The sequence below is a fragment of the Erpetoichthys calabaricus genome, chromosome 3 (genome assembly GCF_900747795.2).
Source record: "Erpetoichthys calabaricus chromosome 3, fErpCal1.3, whole genome shotgun sequence".
NCBI lineage: Eukaryota > Metazoa > Chordata > Cladistia > Polypteriformes > Polypteridae > Erpetoichthys > Erpetoichthys calabaricus.
Genome location: NC_041396.2, coordinates 247,290,037 through 247,316,048, shown reverse-complemented (window position 1 = coordinate 247,316,048; position 26,012 = coordinate 247,290,037). Strand labels below are relative to the sequence as shown.

General features: G+C 38.5%; 2 protein-coding genes across 2 annotated transcripts in view; one reads left to right on the top strand and one right to left on the bottom strand.

The window, feature by feature from the left end:
* The window catches only part of LOC114647575 (solute carrier family 35 member D3), a 1,087,183-nt gene that overhangs the window by 75,620 nt on the left and 985,551 nt on the right, over positions 1 to 26,012 (top strand). The window lies entirely within an intron of this gene.
* The window catches only part of il20ra (interleukin 20 receptor, alpha), a 34,136-nt gene continuing 24,004 nt past the window's right edge, over positions 15,881 to 26,012 (bottom strand). Inside the window, exons 4-7 of the mRNA XM_028797946.2 lie at positions 21,418 to 21,590; positions 18,189 to 18,333; positions 17,567 to 17,706; positions 15,881 to 17,072 (exon numbers count right to left, since the gene is read on the bottom strand). Coding sequence (XP_028653779.1) covers positions 16,320 to 17,072; positions 17,567 to 17,706; positions 18,189 to 18,333; positions 21,418 to 21,590 — 1,211 coding nt within the window. The 3' untranslated portion in view covers positions 15,881 to 16,319. The remainder of the gene's footprint in view (positions 17,073 to 17,566; positions 17,707 to 18,188; positions 18,334 to 21,417; positions 21,591 to 26,012) is intronic.

Here is a 26,012-nt window from a genome sequence, read left to right as displayed (position 1 = left end):
GAATCTTCTGTCAAATCTTGTCAGCTAGTTTGCCACTCCTAACTCTTAAACCAGTTAAATAAAGCCAAAACATTTGAATGAATGGTTATAGAAGCTGTGAGGTGAGTGCTTATATGTTGTATATCTTTCTGTGAAACGTGTCAAAGTGCAAACTGCTCAGCGTCCTGTTAGGTGTGCCAGTGCAGCTGAGGGACTCGCTGTTCACATTGAAGTGCTGGCAGACATGTGGTAACCGGGTGAAGACCACAATTCTGAATTGCTGAGCCAAGTCCCCTCCTACAGTCTGCTGCCTGCATAACTTGATCACAGATTAGGTTTTTCATTTAGTCTAACTTTAATTTAACTCAACTCTTTCATTTTACAATTTCCAGTCATTGCCTTTGGGTACAGTACATACAGTATGTGCAAATTTAAAACAGTTAAGAAATACTCCAAAACAGCTGATATTACAGCATAAAAAGCCTAAAAACCAAAAGTATCAACATGTATACAAAATTACAATTATAACAGATATAATATTATATGTATTTTCTGGGGCGGCACGGTGGCGCAGTTGGGAGACCTGGGGGCCCGGGTTCACTTCCCGGGTCCTCCCTGCATGGAGTCTGCATGTTCTCCCCGTGTCTGCGTGGGTTTCCTCCCACAGTCCAAAGACATGCAGGTTAGGTGGATTGGGGATTCTAAATTGGCCCTGGTGTGTGCTTGGTGTGTGGGTGTGTTTGTGTGTGTCCTGCGGTGGGTTGGCACCCTGCCCAGGATTGGTTCGTGCCCTGTGTTGGCTGGGATTGGCTCCAGGAGACCCCCGTGACCCTGTGTTCGGATTCAGTGGGTTGGAAAATGGATGGATGGATTTAAGTACAAAATCTGATTTAAGTACAAAATCTGATCTGTGTCTTCTCACTGAAACCTGGCTTAGTAAATGTGACACTGTCCCCCTAGCTGAGGCGTCACCAGATGGATACTCGTTCCTTCATAAGTCTAGAGATTCAGGTCGAGGAGGGGGCCTTGGAATAATTCATTGTAACAAAATGCAAATCACTTCTACAAATTTAGGCAACTTTACATCCTTTGAAGCATTCATTTTAAATATTAAAACAGATTCCAACACAATTATAGTGCTAGTCTATAGACCAGGGCCGTATTCATTGTTCATGTCTGAATTCAGCAACCTTTTATCTGACTTGGCTATAAATTATGATCACGTAGTACTGATGGGAGATTTTAATGTACACATTGATGTGGAAACTGACACTTTTAGCACATGTTTTACTTATTTGTTAAATTCAGTAGGATTTTGTCAGAATGTCAAAGGTCCAACTCATAATCATAACCACACATTAGATTTAATTATAACTTACAAAGTTGAAATTCAAAATTTAATTATTACTCCATTAAATGAAGTTATTTCCGATCACTACTTAATTACATTTGATTTAGTCCTGCCCTTGCCAACACACTCCCAGATTAAAACAAAGACAGTGCGGCATCTAGATTGTAATTCTTCTTCAAAATTTATAGATACTTTGAGTAAGTCGAGTGTAATTGTGGAAAACCATTTAGATCAGTTAACATCAAATGTAAACACGGAAAACAATTTAGATCAGCTAACATCACATTATAATGTGACCTTGAGAGATGCTCTGGACACAGTGGCTCCCCTTATAACAAAAGTGATCAAAGCACATAGAAACTCTCCCTGGTTTAATGAAAACACTCAAGCTCTTAAATTAGAGTGTCGAAAACTGGAGCGCAGATGGAGAACAACAAAGCTACATGTCTTTCAAATTGCATGGACAGAGAGTGTTAATAAATATAAAAAAGCCCTCTTTAAAGCTCGGTCAGAATATTATTCTACATTAATAGATAGCAATAATAAAAATCCTCGGGTACTGTTTAGAACAGTGGCTAAATTAACAAATGGAAATTCAGATCAACAGTGCAAAATACCAACAGACATTAGCAGTACAGACTTTATTAACTTCTTCAATGAGAAAATTAAAAATATAAGATCCCAGATCTCTGCATCACAGTACAAACCAAATACTGGCTTAGCAGACCCTGTCTCACATTGCACTCAGCACTTTAGTAATTTTAATCCTGTAACTGAGCAGGAAGTCTTAAGTTTAATTTCTAAAATGAAGCCCACTACTTGTTCCCTAGATCCAGTGCCAACAAAACTAGTAAAAAGTGCAATAGATGTTCTTGCAGCGCCTATCCTAAACATTATCGAAAGTTCATTATTGCATGGCACAGTACCTGATGCACTAAAAGTGTCAGTCATTAAACCATTACTTAAAAAGTCAGACCTTGACCCACATATATTAAATAATTATAGGCCTATTTCAAATTTACCGTTTCTCTCTAAAATACTAGAAAAAGTAGTCACCAATCAGCTTCAGTCACACCTTACGCATTACAATTTATTTGAGAAATTCCAGTCTGGTTTTCGCACTGGTCATAGTACAGAAACGGCACTAACACGGGTTGTAAATGACATTCTGATATCCTCTGATGAAGGAAACTCCACTGTAATTATGTTGTTGGACTTAAGTGCAGCATTTGACACCATCGACCATTCTATTTTACTGCACAGGCTAGAAAATGATGTTGGGCTTACAAGCACCGTGCTCGCTTGGTTTAGTTCTTACTTATCAAATCGATTCCAATATGTACAGAAATGTGCTGACAGTACTCCATCATTATACACAGAAGTTCAATATGGTGTCCCGCAGGGCTCAGTACTGGGACCTTTACTGATTTCACTGTACATGCTTCCACTGGGATCTCTCATTAGGAAACATAATGTTAATTTTCACTCGTATGCAGATGACACCCAGTTATACCTTTCATTTAAATCAAATGAAGTTTCTCCAATGTTGTCTTTAATTAGTTGTGTTAGTGAACTAAAGGAGTGGATGAATAAGAACTACTTGTCTTTAAATACAGATAAAACAGAGATGTTAATTGTTGGAGGGAATGATGCTGATCACAACAATATTTTGTCATCATTTAACTCAGTGGGAATCCCAGTCAATTTTATTGAATCAGCCCGCAATCTAGGAGTTATCTTTGACTCTAGCATGTCATTTAAAGCGCATATTACAAAGTTGTCCAAAACATGTTTCGTCCATCTTAAAAATGTTAGGAAATTAAGGCACTTTTTAAATAAACAGGATTCTGAGAAACTAATTCATGCATTTATCTCTAGTAGGATTGACTACTGCAATGCGGTGTTCACTGGATGTTCAAACTGTTCTTTATACAGCCTCCAGTTAATCCAAAATGTGGCTGCGAGAATTATTACAAGAACAAGAAAATACGAACACATAACTCCAGTTCTTAAATCCTTACACTGGCTCCCGGTTAAGTTTAGGGAAGATTTCAAAATCCTTCTTTTAACATATAAAGCATTAAATGGTCGAGGTCCGGCTTACTTGTCTGAACTTATCATGACTTACAAACCTGAGCGCACATTAAGATCTCAAGATGCCGGTCTGCTTATGATTCCAAGGATTAATAAAATAACAGTGGGAGGTCGAGCTTTTAGTTACAGGGCCCCTAAACTGTGGAATGGTCTGCCTGCTACTATAAGAGATGCCCCTTCGGTCTCAGCTTTTAAATCCCAGCTGACGACTCACTACTTCAGTTTAGCATATCCTGACTAGAGCTGCTGATTAACTGTACAGACTGCATCTCTGTTGTTAGTCATTAGCACTTACACATAAGTAACATGACAGTTATAATTGTATACTAACCCTCATTTATTCTGTTTTTCTTCTCGGTACTCATATGTGGTACTTGGTGCCACAGCCCACCTGCCAAGTTGTTTTGCCTGCCTAAGGAAAAGTCATCCCTGATGGAGGATCGCAGGAATCGTGGGAAAGAGGGGTCCTTTCATCAGATTGGCTGGCCCAGCACTGTTTCAGCCGTGGAATGGCCAAATGGGGGAGGCAGCTTGAAGGATGAGGTCTCCAGGACTCTATACAAATCCAAATCTTATTATGGGATATATCATCTGCTGTTAAATTCTGCTCTGTACTTCTGAAATTTATATTTTTTATTTCTTACTATATTGAGAAATTGTTCTGTTCTGTGTACTGCATTGTATTGTATTGACCCCCTTCTTTTGACATCCACTGCACGCCCAACCTACCTGGAAAGGGGTCTCTCTTTGAACTGCCTTTCCCAAGGTTTCTTCCATTTTTCCCTACTAGGTTTTTTTGGGAGTTTTTCCTTGTCTTCTTAGAGAGTCAAGGCTGGGGGGCTGTCAAGAGGCAGGGCCTGTTAAAGCCCATTGCGGCACTTCCTGTGTGATTTTGGGCTATACAAAAATAAACTGTATTGTATTGTATTGTATGTATTTTCTGGTTATCAAAATTCAATCTGGGGGTCCAAGTAAAATGGATTTTTTAAATAAAGTGGCCAGTCATGCCAATGCCACAAATACTTTTAGTCACAGTTGCAGTGACACCGAGTGTCACTATAGGACACAACCATGAGATGAAAAGATGGAGGAAAAAGTAAAACAGCTTATTAAAAAACACATAAAGAGCAGCAGCAGCCCCTCTAATAAGAGCACACCATTCCAAAACCTACTAATGCTGTATCACTGGGGTCTCCAAAGTGGCTGCAGGTATTTGTTCCAACCTAGTTTCTTAATGAGAAGTAATTTATCGCTCAAGTGACATTTTTATGCTGTGTATTAGTTGTCTCACTTGTTACAGTTTTGAACACTTAATTGCTTATTTTAGTCCTAAACAGCTACATTCACTGCTTTTAATTGCTTCTTATTAGCAATAAGACAAATGACAAAAGAGCGAGCATTTCTCCGTTCAGCTTGTTTCTATGCACTCCTCTGTGTATTTATCCTGACCTTCCAAGAAAACTTCACTTTGGAGTCGTTTGAAGCGACTTACCTGAGACACACGTCTCTTGATGTTACATATTTAGTTTAAGTCATTTTACCAGCATGTCAATACGCCACACTGCACAAGGATGGATAACCCATTTACTGATGTTTTATAAGTGTTACAAAGACCATAAGAAGCCTTTGTTAAGGACTTGTTACATAAGGTTAAACAAATAATAGATGCAATTTTGCAGTACTCAAACCGAAGTGTTGCCAAAGTTTGTTTTACGTTAATAAAAACAAAAAAACAAAGGATGTTGGAATCCACAAACTCGGATGAGGAAGTGCCCAAAATGGGAACCTTGTAACCTGTTTCATCGTTAAAAGCGGTTCACAACCTTTGAGCACTCACCATCTAATAATACAGAGCTGTCCTAATGATAGGAATGACTAAAATGGTGACAAAAACAGTATAAAATGATTCACAAGAACAAAAGTAACTTTTCAGTTAAAAAACTAATGAGAGATTCGGAATGCAGGGCTTCAGAAACCCCCAAAAAGAGTGAATCTAAAACTATTAATAACCTCACTCACAACAGCCATAACAACAATAACCATTTATTTTTGTTTAGCTCAAAACACACAAACAATGTCTCAATGGGCCCTGTTTTTTGACAGTCCCCCACCCAGTCTTGACACTCTAAGAAGACAACAAACAATTTCCAAAAAAACTCTTATAGGGACAGAAAAAAATGAAAGAAACCTTGGGAAAGGCAGGGTAAAAACAACACACAAAACAGGACACAAGTAATCCTCTTCACAGAGCTAGATGGCCAGTCTATCAGAAATACAATACAATGGTACAAACCACTTTGTTCTTGCACAGCGCTCCTCACTAAGTGCAGACGCAGAGTGCAGCGACAGCTCTTGAGGCAAAATTCAAGAACAGATCATACCACTCACTAAATACATAACTAGTACATATGAGGATAGAGATTTATTGAAATAAAGCAAAAAACAAACAAAAACCAATTAACATAAATGATTAAGAAAGAGAGAAACAGGAAGATGTGTGTAGTCATACCAGAGCAGAGGGGAGGGCACTACTGGGAGCAGCATGTTCTGCAAGGTTACTGCAGGCCACACCATGGCCAAAGGTTAGAATTCTCAGGAAGACGTGAAATAAATAGGCGTGGATAAAACAAAGAACTCTTAAGGGCTCGCAGATCCAGGATTGGCCACCTGCAACCCGAAACTGGACAAGAAACACTGGTTTAGTTTGATGTGTGGTGCGCTTAATCCATGACATGGACATCAAGTGGAGGTGAGATAACCAAAGGTAAGCACCTCAAGTCATCTTCTGTAGTCAATTGCTGGGTCTGTAAAGAACAAGAGACTGCTGTGAAGCATACAGAGTGTGACCACATTCCACTAAGCCTCAACCCTCTCAGGCAATGTTACCCAACACAATTCCTGGTTCAAATAAAGTGGTTTTTATTTACCAACAACACTTTTAAACACAAACACCAGACTAATACTTCAAAACAAACAAATGTTCTTCCTCTTTCCACCATTTGACACTCCAGTGTAAGGCAGTGGGCTCCTTTTAAGCTGGATCTGGGAATGCTTCTGATGTCACACTGTGTCCTCTTAGAAGCACTTCCTGGCCATATGGAAACCAGGGAGGTCCTCACCAGACAACGACCTCTAATGGCACCCAGGGACCCCAACAGCGTTACGCTTCCAGACTCCAATTCTTATGTACCCCTGCGGGTGTTCAAACAGGGACACCACAGGGGGACCACTGCCACCTGTCTTATGGGGGAATGAAACTGCACCTGGCCTTCAGCTTCCGCTGCTCCATCCTTTTAATGACTTTGGCTGGGCAAGAATGTGTTTCCATGTCCAGATGACATATTCATCTGTCCATCCACTATGCCCCCCCCCCCCCCCATCCAGGCAAGAAACTATCTTCCATCCTGCTTCTCCTGCGTTTTGGACACTTACAAGAGTGACATGAGCTATGACAAGGGGTTAGAACAATCCAAAGAGTGTCTTGTAGCCCGCATAGAATGTGAAGTGACCCCAGAAATGGCAGTCTCCTTCTCAGAGCAAAATTGTGCTCATAGCATCTATGAGGTGAAAATGACTGAGGGTCTCTGAGCAAACGTTTTTAATCGTACTAAGAGCATATAAAGGGACGCCGCATAACCACATTAAATGACTCTTAGCACGACTTTGCGTTTTCTTGCCTGTTATCTGAGTCAGAGACAACTAATGATGAGCCATCTATTCAAAACTGAACTTGCTGCAAAAGCTAAAATTTCATTTTGCAACAAAATTCACAAAACAAATGATGTTGATCTGGTAGTGTAAGAGCCAATCTCAGAAAGTTAATGTTAATGTTAAATTCACATAAGGGTCTGCTTAATTTCAATACAATATCAGTTTCTTATAGTTACTTAGATAATGGTGTAGTCTTTTACTCGCTGTAAGCTAACATGAAATAGAACTTTCTTAGCTCTACCTGTAAATGTTAGTTAGGAAAAGTCTCCCTGCTAGAAGCTCGGACTGTTAGATTAGTTTACAAACAGAACATTGGGCTTTTCTGGCCATTCTGATCATCCCCTGATCTTTCTACAACCTTTATTCAACATAAAAACATTTGAAAGTATGACCAGATATAAAAAAAAAAAAACAAGTAAGCCTAAATGAACTTTCTTTAAAAAATAAATTTTCTTGTCTTTGTAATATCTAATATCAAACTGTTAGTTTTGAATTTTACTAAAATTTTTTATATGAAAATTTTTGTATCATGGAATTATTTGAATACACGTCACACTATTGCCTGAATTGTTTGATGCAGAAAGCTAAAGCTGCAGAACCACAGGTAGTATGAATATGGGAGGTATTTTCTGCAAAAAAGGATATGAAAATTAAAATTATAAAACGAAGATGCAGTCTCTCTTTTGCAATTTCATTTTCAAAGTCTATGCACAAAAATGCTGCAAAAATTAAAAACAAAATGAAACAACATTTGCAATTTCATTTTCAGCCTGTACAGCAATGAAGCTGCAAAAATGAAAAGTAAAACGCAGGGCAGCACTGAGATCACCTGCTGCTCATCGCATTTTCATTTCCAAATTGTCAACATGCAAATAGCGCGGGGCAGTGGTGGGGCTTTGAACCGCAATTTCCCACATTTCTTTGTTCTTCGTAGCTGTAGTCACTTCGATCAACAGAAAACATTTTACTTTGAATGTGTTTAATTCATGTGATTTTGATGCTTTCACCTCCATACTGACAGCTTCACAGCAAAACCGTCTCATAAAATCTGAAGACCATGCGTAACTGCAGTTCTATAGTAATTAATGTGCTATTTAATTACAATATTTAACAGGACAAAAGTTAGCTTTTATTACGTCAAAATTTACATTTATTTAAACTGAAGTGGAAACAGGATGCTTTGTATTTTTGTTTTTTGTAGTATTTTATAATTCCCCTGCAGTTGATCAACATAAAGAACGCCACATTTTTTAAAAACACACTGTGCTCCTCCATGATGATGTGAACGAGTGCCACAAAACATTGATTTTATTGGTGTGTTTTGGGTTGTCATGAACTGCCTTTTGTTGTTAAGGTTGATAGGTGAGATCAGCCAGAAATGTGCAGCGTTTGACATCTCCAGGTCAAAGGTCAGTGTCATGCACTCTCCGTTGTCCAAGTTTGTGTAAAAAATTTAAACCCTTGCTTTACTTTTTCTTTACTTTTTCTTTTTTTTTTTTTTTACTTTTTCTGAATTTTGACTCTGTCCTTCAGTTTACATCTTAGCTCTGTTGACTGGTTTTCGACTTTATTGTTCTTCCATTAACTACTATTTTGCTTTGTTGTTTTGAACGTGTTTCCTCGATTCTCGATCTTCCTGGTTGACCCTGGTTGTTTATATTACCAAGTCCATCCATCCATCCATTTTCCAACCCGCTGAATCCGAACACAGGGTCACGGGGGTCTGCTGGAGCCAATCCCAGCCAACACAGGGCACAAGGCAGGAACCAATCCCGGGCAGGGTGCCAACCCACCGCAGGACACACACAAACACACCCACACACCAAGCACACACTAGGGCCAATTTAGAATCGCCAGTCCACCTAACCTGCATGTCTTTGGACTGTGGGAGGAAACCGGAGCGCCCGAAGGAAACCCACGCAGACACGGGGAGAACATGCAAACTCCACGCAGGGAGGACCCGGGAAGCGAACCCAGGTCCCCAGGTCTCCCAACTGCGAGGCAGCAGCACTACCCACTGCGCCACCGTGCCGCCCCTTATTACCAAGTCCCACCTGCTAATTCTATTCTCACTTCAGACGACTGCCATTTTGTGCAGTTAATGTAGGAGTAAATACAGAAGTGTGAATGAGACTTTAGGTAGCAGAATTTCTTGTTTCACTCCAAAAAATCTTTACAAATTTCCAAAAAGACTCTTTTTAATGACTTTCATGATTGCATGTGCAATAAAATGGGGTTTGTTCGCTTATCATTATGGACAACAGTAGAGTGCCTTGCTGATGACTGATCAAGAACCCCGAGGAATGGTTCCCAGACTGTGGCAGACACACAGGCTTTATTCGGTGGGAGACACTTTCCCTTTGTTTCCCACCTGCTGTGCACAGCAGAGCGAGCACCAGTAATACCAGACGTTTAGCACTTTGTCTTCTTCTTCCTCTGTCTTGTCTCTCTCTCTTTCTCTCTCCTTCTACCTTCGTCTCCTGACTCTGGCTTCCGGAGTAGTGGCATTGGGCTTCTTTTATACTGAATTCATACTACTATACTGGAAATACTTCCCGGTGAAGTGGAAGCCCAGTAGGGCCCCACAGCCCCTGCAGCACCCCCTGGTGGCATCAACGGAACCCAACAGGGCTGTGCCGAACTACAACTCCCATGGTGCCCTGAGAGGATCTGAGGCACTGCTGCAACTCTGGGCTGCCATCTATCGCTTCGGGGGAGATGATGCTCTGAACATGCTCTCTCCCCTGGTCCTTCACTATAGAGGCGCCCCAACAGGATAAGGGCCACGGCCGTCCACATCAACATATATACATACATATAAACACACACCAACCAGCCACAACAGTTAAGTGAAGTGAATAACACTGGGTATCTTGTTACAACGGCGCCTGTCAAGTGGTTGGATATACACAGTGAGCCAAAACAAAGTACCACATTTCTCAAGGTCATTGCGCGAGGCAGCCCAGTGGGTTGGGGTTCTTTGATAGATGATCCCTTGTAGCTTTCAGTCGGCAACATGCCTTGGTCCGGTGCACACTGTGCAAGCGTTCTTCAGAAACAACAAATCCATCATCACTACGTAATACACCTTCCAAATGCACTGCATTCCTCGTAATGGTGACATCCCAAATCAGAAAACAATTCTTCAGTGTGTGGCTACATTTAGATAGACGGGTACAACGTTGAACAGAAAATCTCCAGGCCATCCTCTGACTGTACAAATGCCTTAAAGCATCCAAGCTGTAAGGGAATCAATTTTGAGGTCTCCTAGACATTCAGCGCACAAACATGATTCTGCCTTAGGCATTTCCAACAGGTCTTTGAGGAGGATTTTGCATGAGGACCTTAATTTCCATCCATACAAAATGATGGTAGTGCAGGAATTTTCAGAGAGAGACTGGGAGAGCCATAAAAAGTTGTACGTGATCATTCTGCAAACCGTTCATCGAGATGCCATCATCATGTACAGCGATGAGGCACATTTCCATCTGAATGGTTGCGTAAATAAGCATAACTTTCGCTATTGGGCTGAAATCAACCATCATGAACTTCTTGAGAGACCCCTGCACAGTGAGTGTGTTACAGTTTAGTGCGTAGTTGCAGAATTTGGCACTGTAGGCCCTTATTTTTTGAGGGGGGGGGGCAATGGTCACTGTCACTTCAGAACGTTACATTGAAATACTAGAGAACTTTTTGCAGCCCCAACTGGATGAAATGGATGTGGTGGATGCCTGGTTTCAACAGGATGGAGCAGCAGCTCATGCCGTGCAAAGATCCATGCAAATTCTGCGGGAGATGTTTCCGGGAAAGCTGATCTCCCTGCACGGCGATGTCAGGTGGCCTTCACAATCGCTTGATCTCGCTCCGTGTGATTTCTTCTTGTGTGCTATATTAAGTCAAAGGTATACACACACTGACCTCAAAACATTGAAGCCCTCAAAGACTCTACTCGTCCCAAAATCACCACTATTCCCCTTGAAATGGCCGAACGAGTTATGCGAGCGACTTTATTGTTAATGATGGCCATCACATTGAAGACATCATTTTTAATACACAGTAAAAAAATGTATTTTGTATACCCTTTCTTGTGTCATAATGAAATTTATTTTATCTTGTAGCGTTTTTGTAGAATAAATGTTTTGGAACCTGGAAAAATGGGCAAGTGTAAAGATCTGAGCACACTGGTGAAGGCAATGCTCTGTGATGCTCTAAGCAATGCTCTGCTGAGACACTATGGGAATTGGCATTCATGTGGATATTACATTGACATGTACACCTACCTAACGAGTGCTGCACACCAAGTACATCCTTCGTATTAATGGTACCCCCTGATGGCTGTGGCCTCTTTCAGCAGGATAATGCCCCCTGCCACACTGCAAAAATTGCTCAGCAATGCTTTGAGAAACATGACAAAGAGTTCAAGGCATTGACGTGGCCTCTGAACTTCCCTACATCTCAATCCAATCGAGCATAATAATAATAATAATAATTCATTACATTTATATAGCGCTTTCTGTGGGATGTGCTGGAAAAACAAGTCCGATCCATGGAATCCTCACCTCACAAGTTACAGGATATAGGATCTGCTGCTAATGTCTTGGTGCCAAATACCACAGGACATCTTCAGAGATTTTGTAGAGTCCATGACTCAATGAGTCAGAGCTGTTCTAGTGGCATGAGGAGGACGTACACAATACTAGGCAGATGGTTTTTAATGTTGTGCCTGATTGGTGTATACACACACACATATATGTGGAAAGCTGCCCGGACACAGACAGGTAGACATGGTTTTAAGCACCACACACACGTTTATTTACACTGTATACTATTTACAAGGTGCATACCACCCTAAAACTCCCCCAAAGTCTTGGCTAATCCAAATGATGCCTCTTTCTCTTCAGGCCGCCTTGTTTCCTCTCCTCCCGAGCTCTGTCCTCCTCCGCTCCCGACTCAAGCCACTGAACGGAGGGAGGCGGCCCCTTTTATAATCACCCGATGTGCTTCAGGTGCCTCACGATCATTTTCTGCTGGCACTCCCCAGTGTGGCGGAAGTACCAGCTGCGCACCCAGAAGCACTCCGGGTGTCCCTGGTTGTCTTCCCCCCAGCACTTCCAGGTGTGAGGACCAGTGCTTTCCAGGCATCGGGGCGCCCCCTGGCAGTGACCACGGGCCCCTATAGGGTTGGGCTTCTAAGCTCCGTTCCCGTGGTCCCCAAAGCCACCAGGGCAGTCGCCCCCTCGCGGTCTGGAGGAGGCATGCCACCCCCAGCCGCTTGCCACAATATATATATTTGAGTGATTGCTAAACTATGACCTTTTAGTATTTTTTTGCAAATTGCATATTGCACACACACGGGACAATTTATGATCGCCAATCCACCTAACCTGCATGTCTTTGGACTGTGGGAGGAAACCGGAGCACTCGGAGGAAACCCACGCAGACGCGGAGAGAACATGCAAACTCCACGCAGGGAGGACCCGGGAAGCGAACCCGGGTCTCCTCACTGTGAGGCAGCAGCGCTACCACCGCGCCACCCTTAGAAGAACTGAACAACTGAATTTTTAAACTTACTAACAATACATTTTAGGAAACTAATTGTGTGCTTTTTTTATTGGTGCCTGCACACTCAAGAATTCACAAAATTCACTCTTATACTTCACCTTGAACCAAAGATCTCTACAATTTCCAAATGGGGTCACTGCGACCAATGAGTAATTATGAGTGAGGGAATGATACAATTTAAAACATTACAAGCACATACAGTATATAGTAATTCATTTGTACCACTTTAACAGCTAAGAGTCCATCTATCTCTCCATCAATTCATGAATTCTGTCAATCCAAGAAAACTACAGCCAGCTGCTCCCCTGAATTAGAATTGGTACAGTCTGACAGGGGTCTGTGGTGGTGTCACTTTGACATAAGAACAGTGCGGCTCAGGTTTGTGGGTCTGAGTGTGTGCCACTGGAAAGCTGCATAGCCATGGAGCGTTCAGTGGGGAAGTTGGCTAATTGCTCATTCATGTGCCATCATGATTAGCCCAACTGTTCCTCTTTGGCGCTCCACATTTCGTTAAGGACAGCACCACAGTAGGAGAAACAGGCAAAGAGAAACAAAGAAAGATAGTTATGGAGAGTACAGATAATAGGAGATCGAGCCAGTGCGTTGGACTGGAGGCGAGGTAATCGGGTGACCCCGTAGGAAGTGAGGAGAAACTACACTCCATGGGCGGGTTGCTCCTGTTGAGCACTGAAGGAGCAGGAGTAACCAATGGCTTCAAGCGTCACACCACATAGGCCAAGGGATGGCACTGGGATGACAGGGCTGAGCTTTGGGCATCCCAGCTGGTACTGGTTGAGTTGGTTAGGACGAAAGTCAGTAATGGATGACTGTGCTTGCCCATACCTCAGCCCTGCAGACAAGACACAGAAAGTGAGCAGGGAAGATGGGAAAGAGCGAAAGAGAGATGCACTGGGGCGAAGAAAATATACAGAAGAAAAGGAACCTGATTCTGACTGTGTGTTAGACTTGATTATGACATTCATGTGAATTTATTTATTGATTTGCACTCCCACAAAGATGCTTGCTTTTCTGGATTATGCATTTACTGAACAATCCGCACTGTACTTTTATTGGACACTGCTATGGTTTGGGGAGTAAACGCACTAAGCATTTTGCACCATTTTTTGTTGTTTGTGTCATCATTGTCCTAGTCTACTCCTAGTACAGGACTATCAACGTCCAGGGAAACGGATGATTACAGGCACCCAGGGAATTACAGTCTCACAGGAATTTGGGCAATTCATTTTGTCTTTATAGTATAAGAAAGATGAATTCATGAAGAGAATACCCAATTAGACACAGATTAGCCAATGATCACAGAACAAATATTTATTGAACAAATGGTTAAATATATTCTAAAAACAATGCAATCTTGTTGGAAAACACTTTTGTAAATAAAAATAAATTCTTTTTAAAAATGCAAATACATGTAAATACCTTGTATTCTTATTAGATTGCTTATATAAATAACTCTTGCATATTTTATTAACTCTGACTATGAAGATGGCATTTAAGAAAACGTGCACTACTGTATATACTATAAATTGACTTACTGCAGGTATTAATAAAGAACTCCATATACTGATGGTAACCCAACATTTTTCTAGTAAACAAATTAAACGGACTGTCAGCACCTCTTGTGCTGAAGGCAGAATTTACTGAAACCAAGGTCATAACAAGCACATAAATTCCCATCACCTTTTACATTGTACAGCTTGATCAATAATAGTCATCATTGTGTGCAAATTTTCCATTATTCATTTTAAGCTTACAGAAGAAACTGTGTACTTTTCTTTAATGTTTACAACATTATAATGGAACTTAGAAGAAAAAAGGTTTAATGTGCAAAGCGGGAACACAGTTGTGTGCAGTTTCCAGCACATTTATGATGACTATAAACATCTGGTAAATTAAATTCTCCAATAATTAGAAGAACATTTGCCCAGGAAAAAGGAGACCACACACAAACATTTTAATTTAAGAAGAGAAGAGAATATACAAAGTTAATACTGTCAGTTTAAAATACATTCTTCATTACATCTGTCGTGACTGGTCTAGTCGAGTGGTTGGCTGAGGCTCTTTGTTTCAAGTGGTGTCAGAATGGCTTTAAAAATTATTTGTTAATTATATATTTTTAGTTCAAAATATAAAAGTTAAAAATTGGTTTTGATTTTGGGAAAACGATGATATTGGGATTTTTGCCCATTTACAGGTCTTCTTTCAAAGTGAGGTTATTTCCCGTTGCACAGAATGATACACATACAGTGATGGTAAAATTTCCACAAAGAAAACTGCATGCTATTGAAAGTTAAACAATATTAGCAATTGCTATATTTGAAAGAGCTTTGTTACCACAATACATCCATGTGCATGAAGTCACTCCTGAATAAAATAAACCTTAAAAAATGAGATCTTCTAAGGGATTATGAAGGCAAGTAAAATATTTCAAATAAAAACAACTAGTTTGTTGAAGTGTGGCTGAAAAAGTACACGATGGACATTTACATTTAAACGAATTATTGTTTTAGAAACACTACCTGTTTCTAAAAAATGTACTTAAAAGGTTTTTAGGCTACAACATTATGAAGTCAGAAGTATTTTTATAGTTCTTGTAGCAGACAACAGAATAGATCAAACTGAAGAACAGTAAATGCAAAGAAAATAAAACCACTTAAATGAAATGATGATGACCATTTTTAAGAAATATGCATCTTTCTCAGCTTACTTTGTACACTTTACATAGTCCTTCAGTCAGTTGACAGATTATAGCAGGCTACCATGAGAAATCTCTGTTCGCTATTTTCCCCTTTTTACTAAATATAAGACAATTGGCTTTAAATTTTGAATCCAATTAAATTAATCAATGTCTAGTATAAAATAAGTTGTTAGACTGCCCAATCTCATGTTTATGCTGCCTTTGTATAACAGATATGCAAAGAACTCGGTATAATGTACAAATCATATTGCTAAAGAAATTTTTAATGCAGAAATTTTATACGTCTCTGACTGTGGTTAACCAATACACTGCGACAAGTGAGTTTAGCTAACTTTAGGCAATTGTGAAAGTGAATGGTTGAAAAGTGAATTTTTTTTGTTTGTTAAGATATCGTTTCGTTATAGAATACATTCACATACCTTAACATCCATCCATCCTTTATCCAACCTGCTGTATCCTAACTACAGGGTCACGGGGTCTGCTGGAGCCAATCCCAGCCAACACAGGGCGCAAGGCAGGAAACAAACCCCGGGCAGGGCGCCAGCCCACCACAGCATACCTTAATACAGGTTTCCTAATTACAGGCTAGAGAAGAATTACATATAATGTGTAGATTTATTGGGAAGCATTAAGATCACAAATAACTGTGAAAAATCAGTTATAAAAAAATAATGTTTAATTCATTACTACTAATCTCAAGCCTTACATAAAGGGAATATGACATCACTTCCATGTAAAGAATAAACAGCTTGCCCTTGGTAGGTACTTTTAAATACACACCTTTTGGTCATTCTAGGACTGTATGTTACTGGCTCAAAAATGTATTTGGTTATGTTTTAAAGGTGTCAAAAACCTTCATCCAGACAACTGACGTTTAATGGGACACAAGTGTTCAAAAGACAGCTATCAACTGTCCATGTTTACATTCAACCCCCAGTCGGATATTAACTTAGTTAAATAAACATTATCTTCATTATTAATGACATCTTCTGAACACTGTCTAACAAACACTGTTGAAAGAAGTTTTTCTGTTTCCTCCTGGACGACACAGGGATGAAGTTCATATTGTTCATTTTCCTCATGTTCAAGTATAGGAAAATTTAGCCTACGCATTTCACAGTCCCAGTCAATAAAAATGTTACTCTCTTCTCCTTGTCCATCCTCGTTTTCAAAGTCTAAGTTTGGGACCAGCTTGCGCTGATCACTGTTCTTGGAAGTTACTATCACTGTTTGCATTACATAGGCACATTTGCATGTATTTTGAGTTTGTTGCTCTATCAGTGCATTGATCTGAGAGTCCAAAGGGGGAATGAATGTATTTAAAGAGATTCCTGTCTGAGATTGGCAAGTAATGTTCTCTACTTCATCCACACCAGATGGCTGTTCAGTTGTTGTCACTATTCCATATTCACAGTTATCACTCAGGATACATTCTGACCCATGGTCATTTGAGGATTGAATGTGGGGTGGCAAATATGCAGTTAACTGGGGTGCATAGCTTATAACTTTTTCCAGTTCTTGCTCCAATGTCTGAAGACCTTTTCTAGCTGGGTCAATGGAAGACCAGTTTAGAGCAGAAAAAGCAATTTTACTCAAAGCGACATCATCACATGGAAGAAGCACAATTTCCTTCTGAGTTTCACAATGATGCTGTAGAACCTATAACGAGAAAGTTAGTTAAGGTTAGTTAAAACTATGTAGCATAATATAAATTATATATTCACATATTAATGACTTAGGTTGTTGGCAGTCTAACTTGTGTGTAGCTTTAGAAATGGCTTTACATGCATAAACAAGGCCTTTACCAGTAACTTTCAACCTTGTTTTGCAAGACTACAGTTACTGAGGATAAACATAATCAGTGCTTCCAGTAATAAATGAATGTGTTTTTTAAATCTTTTTACAGCATTTAGACACTTATTTTTATGCTTTTTTCATTTTCATGTTACCACTATGTGTCATTTAGAACAGTTACTGTAATATTATAAGTCTAGGAGTTCCTTCTTAGAAGAATTTGACATGAAACCCAAAACAAAAAATAAAAACTGAATCAACTGCATGTGCCTCTTCTACAATTAAAGTGTTGCCACATATTTATATCATAATTTTATAATGCAGAATTCAACATTGTTTTGAAGTAGTAAACATCTTACCAGGTTATTAGGCTGCTCTTGCTTATTTCCAAAAACATAACGATACATCAAGCATCCACCAAAAACAATGAGTGAGAGTATGATTACTGGGGTCAAAATGCATACATAAATGATGAAAATCATTGTTCCCCAAAATGCATCTAAAAATGAGAAAGTATCTTCACTGTTACTCATTTTACGTTAGAACAGGCATTTATCACAATCTTTATCTATGAAAATTTTATTCATATTCATGCAGTATACATCAAAATATTAATATATAAAATATCAATTTAAAAATTGTTTACATTTTCATTTTCTTTCTGAGTTGGAATGCTCATACCTGACAGTAAAACATTGCTCTATCATATCAGGATAATTCTCTGAATCTGTTATTAAATCTGTAGCTTTGGTTTGCCAGACCTGTTTATATGGGGTTTGTGGATACAGAAAAAGCCCATGACCAAATGGCAGTTGAGGGGTTAGTACAATTTTTGCTGGGTTTGGTAAGGCTGCAGAATCTTAAAGAACATATTCCCATGCAAGGCACACATCCAATAGGTTTTGATTTTTCCATAACAAATCTATATTTTTAAAAGGCCTTAAAAACAGTAAGTGAAAGGTTACGGTGGTAATTTCTTACCTTGTGGTGTGGTTACACAAACCTCATCTGAAGGGTTACTGTATTTAGAAAACAACTGAACATGTGAGCTGGCAGAGACACAGTATTTTGTACCACTGGGTAAGCTGGTCAGTCGTATTGAATTATTTTTTAATAGAAAAAAGAACTGAAAAAAAATTAGGACAAGTTAATATTAATAATTGTTATCAACAATAATTTCCAAAACTATAAAGTACCAAATGCCTAAATTAGACTTATTTCTAAGCTTATCCTAGCTTTACTTAAAGCATGTGACAAGAATAACATTTTTTGAAGCACTGATTTGTATGTGTTTAAAACCCAATCAAAGTAGGTTTTTTGTTTAAATTTGTGCTGTAGTCAAGTGCAATATATGAAAAACCTGTATCCTTGCCTCAGATCTAACACTTTTCAGATTATATCGTCTAGGAATAATTTTCAAAATGTCTCTTTTCAAACTTTCACCTGTTTATTCTGGTGAAAGGGTCTGCCATAACCCTTCCAAATTGCAGATGGATGGCTAGTTTTAGTCTTTAGTTGTTTTATTAATTATGTGACTTGTTTACAGTATCAGCTCAGGTATTCAAAACATAAGTCAAGTCATACACCCCTCGCTACTGTTTGTTCACCTATGACTGTATGGTTAAATATAGCTCCAACTTTATCTTTAACTTTACCGATGATACCACCATCATAGGCTTGATCTTCAGCCAAAACCAGTAATGTTAGTACAAACTATACCTAATGTAAGCTTATTTATTTAAAATGGCATCTTTTAAGTACAAACACATTTATGTACTTCATGGAAATTTTTCAAAATAATAGTTACAATAACTGAGGTAAAAAATAAATTATTAGATAATTTAAACTACTGGATGTAAGAGGAGTGTGAAGTAGTGACTTTATTTAAGCATTCAAATGCAGAGAACATGCTGTTTTGCAGGGAGAGCAGAGGCTTCCACTTTTGAAAGTGCAGCATAACTTTGTTCCTTTTTTAGTTTGGCCAAGTACAATGCCAAAGGGAATGCCTAAGCAAATGAAAGTAGTTGAGTTATCAAGAAAGCCACCTTAAAAATTGCACCACTCAAAATGCCATGCTTTGGTGGAAAACAAACACTAAAAAACATAACCAACACAAAGAAAATAAGGCAGATTACACTATATTAGCTATGTGATAAAAATGAACTATTACTATTTTGTTACTGTTTTTTCGGCACGGTGGTGCATTTGTAGCTCTGCTGCCTCGCAGTAAGGTGACCTGGGTTCACTTCCCAGGTCCTCCCTGCGTGGAGTTTGCATGTTCTCCCAGTATCTGCGTGGGTTTCCTCCAGGTGCTCCGGTTTCCTCCCACAGTCCAAAGACATGCAGGTTAGGTGCATTGGCGATCCTAAATTGTCCCGTGTGTGTTTTTGGTGTGTGTGCCCTGCGGTGGGCTGGCGCCCTGCCCAGGATTTGTTCCTGCCTTGTGCCCTGTGCTGGCTGGGATTGGCTCCAGCAGACCCTCATGACCCTGTAGGTAGGATATAGCGGGTTGGATAATGGATGGATATTAGTGATGCGCAAACATTGGCAAGTTAGTTTTTCAACTTCACGGAAATGTTTGCGATATTGCAAAAGCATCTTAAAATGTATTAGTTTCTTAAAATGCACAAAATGTAAAAATGTTAATTTTTTTTTGCAAAGTAAAAAAAAAATCATAAAATCTTTGATGAAATGAAAAATAAACATAAGAATTTGTTTAAAATGTGTATATGGGAAACAGTAGACTACTTTTTCAATTAAATTCATTCTTATTATGCACACTTACTATGGTAACCCCACCATGCTAGACAATTATAATAAATATCAAAAAAGTGCAACAATAAAATAATTTTGAAAGTAAAACACAAAAACATTGTGCAATATACAAAAAGATATACAGTAGATGTACAATATAAATATATAAATGCAACCTTTTAAATCAAAGTTCTAACTATCCTAGGTCAGTCACAATCTGAGAAGGACCATTAAAATCAACAGATGATGCATGAAGTGGAAACTGATAGTCAAACAGATTAAAATTTAACTTGACTCTAATTCTCACAGTGACATGGTAATTGGGGTTGTTGCATCCAGTGACTAGGATTCAATTGCTAATCTGGTCATTTTCAGTGTAGAGTCTGCACATTTGCCATTGGATTTCTAAGAGTTTTTTAAGAGAACTACGATTTTCTTCCACGTTCCAAATATGCATGTGTTAGGATGACTTGCTATATGAATGAGAAAGCACAGTGTGACATTTGATGTACTGAGGTCCCATCCAAAGCAAACTTCCCAGTATTTAGTGTTCCCAGGATAAGCTTCAGCAACCTTCAACTTTATTGTAATAAGCAGGTTAAGAAAATGAATAAATGGATTACACATTTTTAGTAGTCAACACCACTGCTTCAAACAAGCTCAAACTGGAAAATATTTTAACTGCAATTACAATAACTGACATATAACATATAAGAAGAAGAATTTTAAACAATGTGTTATCAAAAAAATTAATATTTTGGTGCTAATGTTCTGATCCACAGGTCAATTGAACAATACAATTCTGTAGCTTTCTCTTTGAGGTACAAATGTGCTACATAAATAAATGTCGTTATATTTGTTGTTATTACTATTAAAAAATGATTTTCCTGCATTAATCTGAGTGCTCCAAGTTACATTTCAATTTCATACTACTCATGCAGCGATTAAGCAGATATTAATACATGTGCAGAGATGATTGCAATGAAAAAAAAAGTGAAGCACTTGATCACTGGCTATCCAGCACTTGATTGCTGGCTGTTCATTGATAAACTCTTTTTTTGTGATTTTATGCTGTTTTCTTCATTAGTTTTCATAAGTTTGCACAATTTATTCAAATTAAAAAAAGGTAATTTAATTTCGTTTAATTTGGGGTCACACTGTGCTGGAAAATAGGTACTCACCATGAACTGGATAGGAGTACAGCACTTATTTAAAAATTAAATAGACATAAGTGAAATAATGCATTTAATGTAAAAAAGTTTTCAATGTTGAGTTAAATCCACCATTCCTACATCATTCACATTCATCATCCATTTTGTTATCAAGCTTAGTCCCACAATGGATCAAGGGAAGCTGCTTTATTTCTTTATATTCTCATTATATGCAGTCATATTCTACAGTAGTTAAGGCAAAAAATATGATTTGTTGAGAATTTCTTAAAGTACATTTTACTTACCGATTGACGTGTCTTGTCATTGTAGACAGTAATGTTGTATTGCAATGAAGGATAGTAAACAGCCATTGACCTTTTAGTTTTGCTGTTGTTTTGCCAATCTTCTGGATCTTTTATTGTGATTAAAATTGCTTCTTTATCTGGAATCAGGTCCAATTCTGGAGGTCCAAATAAAGCTAATAGAATATGAAGAAAAAATATATACATACTGTATATGTAACATACAAGACATAAACATAAAATAGGTGCAAAACTCACACATAAAATTCTAAAAAAAAATTCTAAAGCATGGGTGTCAGATCCCGTAGGGCCACAGTGTTTACAGGTTTTTGATGCAGCCACTGTCTTCATTATTAACCAATACCTGATGGTAATGGAACATACCTATTTTGCATTCAATTTAATTGATTTGCTTTTTTAAGATTTTGAATCTAAGATGAAACGATAATTGGATGAAAAGCAAGTCAACAGATGACAAGTTATTTCAGGGTCAGTTAAACACATCCTTTCACTTTAACCATTTTTTTTAATTATAAGTCAAAACAGTGTTTTAATGAAGCACACATTCTAATTCTATGGATTGTTGCTTTCCTCTCTCTGTCACATCTGAATTTTTATTTTTTTTCTGAAAGAACCATAAAAATGTTTTGAAGACCAAAGCAACTTTATATTTCTCAGACCTTCACTTTCTCTTTTCAAATTATTTAGTGAAACAGATATATTAAGATGAACACATGCGTGCAAAGGAGAACAAGATACAGTATTTGGTTATCTGTTGGCCTGCTTTGCATGTCATTATTAGTGATACCTTCGGTGGGCTGGCACCCTGCCAAGGGTTTGTTTCCTGCCTTGCGCCCTGTGTTGGCTGGGATTGGCTCCAGCAGACCCCCGTGACCCTGTAGTTAGGATATAGCAGGTTGGATAATGGATGGATATTAGTGATGCGCAAACATTGGCAAGTTAGTTTTCCAAAATCACGGAAATGTTTGCGATATTCTCTGTACATGGCGAACTGCATTAACATCAATGGGGAAGGACTACTGTAACTGAACTAGATTTGATTGGATTATAATGGTGCAGTCGTCTTTAAAGAGTCCCTGAGGACTAGGGAAACGTCTGCCAACTATACTGAACCGATTATTGTCATTAAAAGGGTGATCTGAGCTGTAAGGCTGGCAATTCAAAGTTATCAGCTGCAACCAAAAAAAATATGTGGACCTACTCTATGCAGCAGTCTTGCCAAGCATGTTGGATACTTGTAATTGACACACATTAACACTGTTTATTATAATACATTACAACTTTAGAACTAGTTATTTATGCTGTATATGTTTCATTATTGTGGCCAAAAAGGTGACCTGAGCTGTGCAACAGAAGTGTCAACCACTGCACCACCGTGCCTCCATGAGATCAAAGAAGAAAGAATGCAGTTAGAGAAGTGCAATCAAATATTTCATCAAAATGAGGTGGAAATGTTAGTCAAAAGTCAGAAACATATGTAGGTCTTTTAAAGGCAGAAAATTCTAATTGGCGTTTCATGATTGAAACTGCTGCCTCATTCTATTTTTTGAAGTCAAGCTAAATGTCATCTATTTTATTCTATCAAAAAGATAGAAACGCCTTATAAATAGTACTAAATGTTTTGTTATTATTATTTCTTAGAATCTGCTCTGTTATGTCAGGCTCCTTCAAGGTTTGTTTTCAATCTTGCCGTGCCAAGTGGTTAATTATTATGCATGCATAGGACACACACCTCATTCTCTTATGTTGATGTGGAACTCGAAGATCAACCTGCACATTTGGCTACAAGCATAGGTAACTCATCCCACAGAGTCTGTAATGCAAATGATCAGGATTATATACCCATCAATATTGACTTTTACAGCTCTGGAGGACGTTGCACTGGCCTCGCAAAGCATTATGGGGCACTGGTATTAAAAACAATTCTCCTAAACTGGCCAAATTATCCGTAAATAATTCGACAAACAAGGGCGAACCAGAATGCAGCAAATTTGCTGCAAATAATGCTTTGGCAAAATTCCCTGATCAACACTAGTCATTATTGTTTAGTTGCTGGTTAAAGAAAAAATAAGCAAACATTCAGAATCTTAAAAAGCAAGTCAATTAAAATCTGGGCAAAGGAAGTACATTATGTTCTATTAGCTGCAGTAATTGGTTACTAATTCAGAAACAGGCTAGAGTGAAAAACAACAGCCACTGTGGCCCTGCATGATCAGAGCTTGACACCACTGCCCTAGAGAGTTTATCTTACAGAGAAGAGGGCTATCTGTTGACTCAGTGGGGCCAGGATGACTAACTGACTTCTGCATCTACAGATGCTGCTGAAAGAGTGAGCACCTTTAAATTTCTTGGAATGAGCTGACAAAACTAAAGTGGGTATAGCACGTTATTTCTAGTCAAAAAGGATCACTAGTGAATCTACTTCTTCAAAATGTCTGAGGGCACCTTACATTTCTCAACCTGTTCTCACAAACTTCTACAGGTGCACAGTAACGGTCTTTCTCAGTGGAAGCACAACTTTCTAGTTTAGCTCCTCATCAGCTCAAGATGTGTGCATTAAACAAGATATGTAGTCTGATGTATCTTGTCTTTGGGATAATATACATAATTTAGTTTAAAGTACTTTGGGTACATAAGTGCAACAAATCTAGTCCTTGCGTTTATAAGATCCTTCTGTTTATAAGATCCATAATGATAAAAGACAAATCATAATTATAAATATAGAATTTGTCTTTACTTAAGTAATACAAAACAGAACTACAGCTCACAGGTATAACTACCAATTAAAATTACTGTTTTATATTCATAAACACTCTCAGGCATTACATGCAGAGTTAAATAATCATTGTGTGTGAAAAGGTTTTCTCTTTTTATGAAAACAGCATGGGAAGTTAAAAAATGTAGTCTGAAAGTTATCAATATTTAAAACTTCCTGAACAATTAGGAACAAAGTCATATTTTCTTAAGCATCACTGTTACAATGTCTGTGAAACTTATTTCTCCTAATGTTCATGTGGGATTTCTTTGGGAAATCTGGTTTCATTCCACCACTCAGAAGTGCAAATGTTAGCTTAACTGGGAACTCTTAATTAGCCAGGTATGAGTAAGCATGAGCGTGTGTGAAATAATGTGTCCTGCAAGAAGTGTCTTTCAGCAGATGATCATTTTCTGCATTGACACTAATGCTGCTAGGACAAGCTTTGGATTCCAGTGGCAGGAAATAATGTTTCCCTATTACAGAGACAAATAGTACACATGTACCATAACTACATTACAAATGCAAGACATTTAAGAACTATGCTATAATATGCTATACTGTAGTTTGCCAACTTATGTAACCAAGACACTAAAAGTTTTTTAAATGTGTTCTTAGAAATGATCAATTCGTTTTTTTATTTAAACTTGGGGGCTTCACCCCCTGCTCGCTTCGCTCGCCAACCCGTATTTGGTTAATCGAATATACAATTAAAATTTTTTTTTTCTTTGGAATTGTTTCAATTTCATTATTTGCACTTTTACTTTAAACCTTCATTAAAAACAATATTTTTTGGAGACACATTGTGACAACGCAACGTATAACTGCCCGTGAGTGAATATTGTTACTGTTTCTGTAATAAATAATCCGAGCTTTTCTAATGTTTGTCCCTGTGATTTATTGATTGTCATAGCAACAGATATTCTCACGGTAAACTGTAAACATTTTAATACGAATGGCATATCACGCTCTCCTTTGGTGTGTAATGTTATTCACGGAATACATACATTACCTTTCTTTTTGCCTGTTAAAATTTGCATCGCTTCTCCGTGATCATCAATATACATCCGACCGAATTGTGTATTCTTTTAAATTTAACTTGTCGTTGCTTAAACTGTTCCAGGACCACAGATTCTCATAGCGTATGGTCCATTATTGTGTAAATCCATGTTTTGTGCATTGAATGGTGCGAACGCGAAAACACTTTTTTGTCTACTCTTTGCCTTTTATTTCTGTCCTCGATTTGCCCTGCTATTTTTTCAATTACACCTGGTTCTGATGATTAATCACCTTTTGTTTACGGTAATGTAATCTTTTCCATCTTTTCTTTGATACTGTAGCGACTGACATGATAAAGTGTCACAAATGTTTTACTTGAACAATCGCCGACTTCCTAACCCCAAACACAACTTTCTAGAACCTTCTCAAACGCCCCCCCCTTACCGCATCAATCAATACCCCGCTATCAGTCTTCCGTGCTGTACTCTGCCCTCCCTCAATCGGACCTAACAGTCACTTCAAACCAAAAAGCCCTCAACCTGGCTGGGACGCTACAATATTTTCGAATTTTACTGCTTTCATATTCTGTACCTTTCTCTGCATGTGTATCGTGCCATCGTTTGTTTGAGCCTTTCAAATTCCACTGCTTTCATAATCTCTTATCTGCCTTTTTTTCTCTCCAACGCCTTTGGGTTTCTATTCTCAGTATTGTCCTTATATGCTTTATATGTGCTGAGAGCACATGATCTGTGTGTACTACGTGCTTTTACACTAACCTTAAATTAGGGTGTGCAGATTTTTAATTATTTACAGCAGCTGGATA